The sequence below is a fragment of the Tachysurus vachellii genome, chromosome 4 (assembly GCF_030014155.1).
Source record: "Tachysurus vachellii isolate PV-2020 chromosome 4, HZAU_Pvac_v1, whole genome shotgun sequence".
Taxonomy (NCBI): Eukaryota; Metazoa; Chordata; class Actinopteri; order Siluriformes; family Bagridae; genus Tachysurus; species Tachysurus vachellii.
In genome coordinates, this window is record NC_083463.1 from 18,829,502 (window position 1) to 18,837,778 (window position 8,277).

The 8,277-nt window shown below is 35.5% G+C and overlaps 1 protein-coding gene across 3 annotated transcripts in view; it reads left to right on the plus strand.

Moving 5' to 3' along the window:
• The window catches only part of LOC132844592 (kinesin heavy chain-like), a 44,635-nt gene extending 38,287 nt beyond the window's left edge, over positions 1-6,348 (plus strand). For all 3 annotated transcript variants that reach the window (XM_060868186.1, XM_060868187.1, XM_060868188.1), the window contains 9 exons: positions 2,087-2,162; positions 2,714-2,798; positions 2,913-2,958; positions 3,070-3,199; positions 4,058-4,155; positions 4,622-4,720; positions 4,810-4,945; positions 5,143-5,288; positions 5,512-6,348. In XM_060868186.1, the coding sequence (XP_060724169.1) occupies positions 2,087-2,162; positions 2,714-2,798; positions 2,913-2,958; positions 3,070-3,199; positions 4,058-4,155; positions 4,622-4,720; positions 4,810-4,945; positions 5,143-5,288; positions 5,512-5,568 (873 nt within the window). In that variant the 3' untranslated portion in view covers positions 5,569-6,348. The remainder of the gene's footprint in view (positions 1-2,086; positions 2,163-2,713; positions 2,799-2,912; positions 2,959-3,069; positions 3,200-4,057; positions 4,156-4,621; positions 4,721-4,809; positions 4,946-5,142; positions 5,289-5,511) is intronic.
• The last annotated feature ends 1,929 nt before the right edge of the window (positions 6,349-8,277 follow it).

The following is an 8,277-nucleotide window of genomic DNA, read 5'->3' on the forward strand; positions in this document are numbered from 1 at the left end:
TAACCATTTACTGTTGGTATAAGTTTAATAGCAAACATTCTAACATTAGCTTTTACATTATGTTACCATATAGGTAAGACAAGCACATATAGTAAATTAATGTGTTTATACAAAGAACAGCGTACAATATAACTATGCTCATAAAGCAATTCCACCCATGACAGATCTAATCAGCAAAGAAGGGGCCAAAGGCCAGAAGTGAATCACACTGTAGGGAGAATAAAGGAGATAACAGTGGAATTCACAAAAGTGATAGAGATAAGGAAAAACTTCTAGAGAGAATTGATCATATAGTACATAGTCATACAGTGGAAAGGAAGAGAATTGATAAGCCATTGATTAATGAGATAAATATAAGATAATTCTTTATTCACAGCAACAGGAGGTTAGGAGTTCTATAAAGGTTATTCACTGTGGCAGGAATTACGAGTTCATTGCTAGGGTAAACATCTATACACATACTCACTGAATGCATTTATCTAATCAGCCAATCATGTGGCTGCAGTGCAGTGTAGTAGTTTCGGGTAATGTTCACACCAACCTTCAGAATGGGGAAAAAAATGTGATTTGGGGTACTTTGACTGTGGCATGATTGGCAGTGCCAGACAGTATTTATTTAACTGCTGATCTCCTTGGATGTTCACACACAACAGTCTCTATAGTTTGCTCAGAAAGATGCAATAAAGAAAAAACATCCACTGAGCAGTAGTTCTGCTGATGGAAATTCCTTTTTGATGAGAGAGGTCAACAGATAATGTTCAAGCTGGCGGTAAGGCTACAGTAACTCAAATAACCAGTCTGTGACTTGTGAACAGAAAAACAGAATGCACTAAACCTCGAACCATAAGGCAGATGGACAACAAACAACAGAAGAAGACCATGTCAGGTTCCAATTTTGTCAGCTAAGAACAGAAAGTTGAGGCTGCAGTGTGCACAGGCTCACTGTAAATGGACAGTTGAATAATAGAAAAATGTAGCCTGTTCTAATGAATCTCAATATCTGCTAAGCCACATAGATGGTAGGGTTAGATGGTTTAGTGGCCAACAGCATGGCTGACTTGTATCAACAGTCCAGGCTGTTGGAGGTGGTATAATGGTGTTAGGAATGTTTTCTTGGCACTGTTAGGGCCTGCTGATCCCAATCAATAATTGCTTGAATGCCACGGTCTATTTGATTTTTGTTGCTGACCATGTGCATCCTTTCATGGCCAAAACATGCTCATCTTCTAATGACTACTTCCAGTATGATAATGCACATGTCTCAAGGCAAACGTCACCTCAAAATGGTTTCATAACCATGACATTGAGTTGAATGTTCTTCAGTGGTCTTTTCAGTCACCGGATCCGAATCCAATAAAACACCTTTGTGATATGGTAGAATGGGAGATTCCCAGCATAAGCAATTGCTTTATCAATCATGTCAACATGAACCAGAATCACAGAGGATGTTTTCAACCAATCAATCTTGTGGAATTCATGCCTTTTAAGAACTGAGGCTGTTTTAAAAGCCAAGGGAGGCTCTACCAAGTACGAGTATAGTGTTTCTAATAAAGTGTCCAGTGAGTGTATAATAGTACTGTTACTCTGAAAGTAATGATATGGCAAGGCAAATTCTATTGTTTTTGCTACACACTGAAAACATGTGAGATAACTAAGATAAATATGATGTGCAATCTTCACAGGCAAAACACAACTACAAAACAAGAGAGGACATTCAGTGATATTATAATTGTTTAAACAACCAATCTAATATTGCACACCACACATCAGGGCAACAAGATATACTTGTAAGTCATATGTTCCAATATTTCTAATCGCTTGCAAAATGGGTGTGTTCAGACCAAAGATAATTCATCTTCATTAGTTTTCATTTTTATGAGCTCCGTATCTATAGTCTTTGAGATACAAGACATGTATTGTAGAGAGGGCATGTTGAATTATTCTGCAATGTTGTGCTCTGAACAAGATGACAAAAATGGGTAGTGACATGTTTAAGAGTTTTGTCATGATTCAAGAATCATATTAATTAAACATTGTTTGCTAAGGACTAGGATAAAAGATACATTTTCTAAATGCTTTATTCCAGATACGATTCCTGATGAAGAGCTACTCCTTTATTCGGGAGATGGTGGTGGCAGTCCACAGAGCCAAATCAAAGAAAGGTAATTCAACTTAAACTGCTTACTAAAGCTTCTAATATTGCATTTCAATTCAGTCCTCTGAAACCATTAGATGGTCCAAATTTTTATTATATCCCAGCTATAAACATGCCAGAACCAAGCAATTAAGACTGCATGGTTTTGATTGGAAACAAAACTGGTTTAGATGGCTTTTGGGAGTCCTAGTGAAACAATTTGAAATACATTGTTTAAATAGAAGGCAGCTTGGCACAGTGTGTAGCGTTGCCATGTCACAGCTACAGGGTCACTAGTTCAATTATGAGCTTGGGTTACGGTTTGTGCAGAATTTTGTATATTCTTCCTTTGTTTGCAAGGGTCTCTTCCCAAAAACCCTCACATACATTTAGATGAATTGTCTACTTTAAATGAGTGTATGAGTGTCATCCACTATCTATTCCTACCTTGTGCACAGTGTTCCCAGGATATGCTCTGGATTCACCATGGCCCTGAGTGAATGTTTGAATGTATACATTACTTAAAAAAATAATCCTGGATTTTGTGTTTAAAATCTAGTTTTCTTTTGTGTTTTACAGATGAAGTTGCCAGATTCCCTTCTCTTTACAGCTATCTTTATTTCCTTTTTTGCCCAACTCTGATCTACAGGGAGACATATCCACGGTAAATATCCATCAATTATTAATCATTAGATCAATCAGTTTTTTTCAGAGACAACTGGCATTATTACAAACTAAAGATTAGAACAAACAAAAAAAATCTGTTATTCATTTATAGAAACCCTTATATCAGATGGAACTATGTGAGGAGGAACTTTGCAATGGTGACTAAGTTTCAGATTTTAATCATATTAGTCACATGATATTAATGTTGAATTAATTGACAATTATGTAATTATATATATTATTCTTTTTACTCCTTTATACCACTGCAGATTTTGGGAAGTCTGTTTTATCTCTACTTTATCCTGGTACGTCTTTGTATCCCTGTGTACATGAATAAGAGCAACCAGCCATTCAGCCGACGCACTCTGGTTCTGGCTGTGTTTCACTCAACCTTACCAGGTACATGTACACACACACACACACACACACACACACACACACACACACACACACACACACACACACAGGATTGGATTCATATAATATGCCTTAATTTGATTCAAAGATTAATTAAACAAAAAAGCAAACATTTGCTAACAAGTCGTCTTCAGTTTTGCTTATCTGTATCCTATATACAGTACTTATTTATATACTTACTATATAAATTATTATTAATTTTTTTTTCAAACACTACTGACTCTACCCACTTTAGCACTATGGGGTATTTTCTGTAGGTTCTTGATTTATGATCGCAAAAGACAAGTTCAAAATGCTTTGCATGTATGGGGAAAATATCTATACATATTAATCTTTGTCTCATATTAATTCTTTTTAACCCAAACATAAATGTATTTAGAGTATAATGGAAACAAAAGAATTTCCCTTACTTTTAGAGGGGATTGTCTATAAACAATTATTATTATTTTATTTTTTAAACAATGAGACATTAACAGTATTTATGTGCTATGAATAGCTGTAAAATAAATAATATATATATATATATATGTATGTATGTATATATGTATATGTATGTATGTATATATGTATATGTATATATGTATATATGTATATGTATATATGTATATATGTATATGTATATATATATTATATAATATTGCCTCTGTCACTGTAACACACATTATTATATATAATGTATGTATGTATGTGTGTGTGTGTGAGACAATGACGCATTTAAATATGGAATGGAATATCTAAAAAAAATATCTGTTTTTGTTATACTGTATCATACAGATTGATGAATATCTATATTCCTTTTAATGTAACTATATATGTGCTTATGTTGTCTATCTCTGTCAGGAATGCTGATACTCCTACTGGGCTTTTTTGCTTTTCTGCACTGTTGGCTCAATGCCTTTGCTGAGATGCTACGCTTTGCTGATCGGATGTTTTACAAAGTGAGAAATCTCATTCAGTGTTAGTGTTAGACTTTACACTTGTGTGCCAGCCAGGGAAAACCCAGCTGATGTTGCTGAGCTGAATTCTGACGAGATACAAAAAACATGAAAAATCAGGTTTCTGCCAACAACTTAATTAACATACAAAATACCATACATTTTACCAAAGCAAAATGGAAATGTTTATGTACTTATAAATTTTGATATATACTTTTTAATAAATAAAAAAATAAATAAATGCTGTTTTCTTGCAAACATCATGTCAGGTAAGCAAACAGTTTAATAAATTTTAAAGCAAATTTCTCCATATTCACCCTTGGTAATTACTTCATAATGCTGTAAATATACTTGTGGTTTACCTTGTGATGGATTTCCCAGGCCTCCACACACATACAGTATCAAATATCTAAGTGTGTACAGTCCATTGAAAACAATAATCACAATTTCTCCATTTTCCTGTCATTAGGACTGGTGGAACTCCACCTCCTTTGCTAACTACTACCGCACCTGGAACATTGTGGTACATGACTGGCTCTATTATTATGCCTACCAGGACTTCATCTGGGTAAGACATTTTTTTTCTTAATTGTATCTATAATTGTCTCCATATATGTCTATACCACAAAATTAGTTTTTTCTTCTTTTTCTTCTCAGCTATTGGGCCATCGTCTGCGTTCAGTAGCCACGCTGTCTGTGTTTGCAGTTTCAGCTTTTGTCCATGAATATGCTTTTACAATGGGCTTTGGCTTTTTCTACCCTGTGATGTTCTGTCTGTTTGCAATTATTGGAGGTAAGACAAAACACAACAAAGTACCTCACAAATGTGCACTCTCCTCCCTGATATGACAAAAGAACTGTTTTTGTTACCTGTTAAGTAATAGAGATTAGCACAAGTTTTGTGGAAATTCTGCTTCACAGAAATTTATTTGCACTTCAAGTGCATACATTTATAATCAGTAAAAAAAAAAAGAATGTTTTCTATCACAGTGGTCTTCAACTTCACCCTCCATGACAAGCGCAAGAGCCCTGTGTGGAATATTATTATGTGGACGTGTCTGTTCATTGGCCAAGGGGTTCAGGTGTGCCTATACTGCCTAGAATGGAACGCTCAGGTTCAGTGCCCACGTACTGGGGTAAGAGACACAATACCACTTCCTTACTGACTGCTAAAATTTATTGTAAGCTTATGGCAGATTTTAGATTATACTACAATATTTTATGGCTGTTGTAAACGTTGCAAAAAAGCAGTAGCAGTACTGCTACGGCCACTTGATGGTGCTGGTGGAGCAAATTGAGTTTAACATCTTGAATACTGTTAATATTGCAATCATCATTTTTTTTTTTCTCAACCTACAGACAGGGTTCTGGGAGCTGGTGACACCAAGATCCTGGACATGTAATTATACAGGATAACATCTAATGCTGCCATGGTCTAATTCTACAGTTTTATTGTAACAAAAGTATATAAAGCCCATCATCATCATCATCATCAATCAACACTATATGGTGCTATAAGGTTTTTGGGCACCTGACCATCACACCCATATATGGACTTTTCCTGTTGGAAACACATAAGTGTACAGGATGCCATTGTATTCTGTAGCAACATTTCCCTTCACTGGAACCAAGAGGCCCAAACCTGTTTCAGCATGTGGCCTGCACAGAGCATCACTGCACATCTATGGGATGAACAAATGCTGACTGGGCCCCAGGCGTCCTTACCCAACATTAGTGCCTGGCCTCACTTATACTCCCAAGCAGAGAGTGTGTTATTATAACAGCAAAGGTGGGACTAAGCATATATGAATGCAGTGATCAGGTGTTTACAAATTTGGCCATATAATGTATTTATTAACCTGCTACTCAATTCATGTTGTGTACATAATCAAGATTGAAAAACGGGCCCAGCATGTTCAAGTATGACGGTTCAATATCTTCAAGAGCTTTTTTTATGACTAATAAAAAGAAGCCCTACATACATAGCTGTCAGTTTAATCAGCGTGTCTCTTAATTCTTCACCTTCTGCTACCCATGTTGATTACTGATATCTACTCCTGAATTATTGTATCCACATCTTTAATAAGTTTGATATATAAGTAGTATACGCTTTGTGCTCACGTTTGTATTTGTTTAATTGTAAATAATTGTATGCACTTTGTGGCTGTACTACAAATAATAAAATGCCTAATTAATTATGTGACCAGATATTATTTCCTTACATTTAAATAATTAGTGATAATATTTAAGAAACACTCAATTCTCTTCATGTTCTGTAAAAGAAGGCACAGAAAAAACTCTTTGCTCAACATTTTATAGCAGGATGATCCTGAACTTTTCTGAAATTTCCTTTAAATCCTTAACCTGGCCAGTGGTAGGGACCATTGATTCATACGTTATGTTGACATACATATGACATGCAGACAATGTGCCAGACAGAAAAGCAAATCCTCTATTGCTTTGCTCTTACATCACTTGATCTAGTCAGTAAAAATCAATCAAACTTAGGATTGCCTTTTTAAGTATTAAAGGCAATATGATGTAATTCCCTGTAATTCACTTTCATCTGTGCATTGCTGTCGCACCACAATGAAATGTGATCACTATTCAGAATTACTAGTAGGACATAATCAATGTGTTATGATTAAAATGCTTACAGCTCTCAACTGGGTCTAGGAGACAGGATATCAGAACTTTCCAACAAGGAATAGGATCAACATTTAACAGTTAATTTCTGCCAGGAACAACACAATCGTGTAACTGATCAGCCGTTCAGTCTCTGGATAGTTTCTGGTTAGTTCTCTTACTATATTGTTTTGCTTTTGGTATTTGAACGCAAGTAAGATGCTTGTATTTTTCACCAGAGTGTATATTTGCAGCTAATTACATTGTCAAAAGCCTGAAAAGCAAGTCTGTATAGTATGCAGGAATGATGCTGTCCTAAAACACATAAGGTGAATTATTGAATTGGACATCTTTTTATGCCTTATTTCTCTGATATTTAGCATAGCCAAAAGATGACTTGCTTCTCTGGCACTGGCAACTCTTTTTATTGAGCATTAATAGCAACAGAATGCAAATGTAAATGCCACACATAAAATCACATAAATATAATATAATATGCAACATAGTTCTTGCTCCCAACTTGTAAAAGGAATGCATTTATAATATAAAATCATAGGTGGACACCAACTATCTTAAAATAAACCCTGACAAAACAGAAACCTTAGCGTCACAGTTAAACTATCTCAAATGTTCATAATCTAGGTGTGATCATTGACACAGAACATTTTTACTTGAATCCTGTATTTATTCATCATGAAAACCTTTTTATCAACACAGTCACATCACATTCAACCGTTTCTTAGTTCGCAAGATGCTGTAATTGCGGTTCATGCTTTCATAACCTCATGCTTACATTACTGTGATTTTTCTATTCTTTGGTTTTTCTGGTAAAACTGTAATTACTGTACAGTACAACGCATTCAAAACTCAGCTACTAGAGTGCTTACTCATACAAAGCATTTAACACACATTGCACTCATTATCCTGCAGCTATATTGGATACCTGTTTCTCAATGAATAAACACTACTAATTAAGTCTAACAAAACAGTTTAGGTTTGCTGCTACTGCAGACAGACTGACATCAATTGGGTGCAGATAATTTAGTGCTATAGACCCTAAACAATTAAATGCCATCCCCCAGGGCCTTCATGGCTATACTTCCTTCTCTCATTTTAAAAGTCCATATCTGAATACCATCATGGCTTCTTTTACTGCCTGGCATCCAACCAAATTGCAAGCTTATGGCTCCTGAGTGGTGGAACAGAAAAGTGTTCACCCAACTGTTAAAAGATCTTGATTCTGGTATCATTAATGGACATATAGGACATAAGGCAAAACATCTGGGTTCTTCACCAGCCATTTAGCCATGTTGCTGCATTCTATATTACGTCCTCCACAGATCTTGGGTAAGTGGCATTCTCTGGCATTTTGTGGTTCTCCATTTATGAATAGCAGGAAGTTGTTCCAATCAGATCCTGGTTTAGGTAGATATCTAGTCAGGGGTTAATTGGAGTAAATTATTGGCCTTTATTAATGATAGCAGCTTTTCTACATGTCTT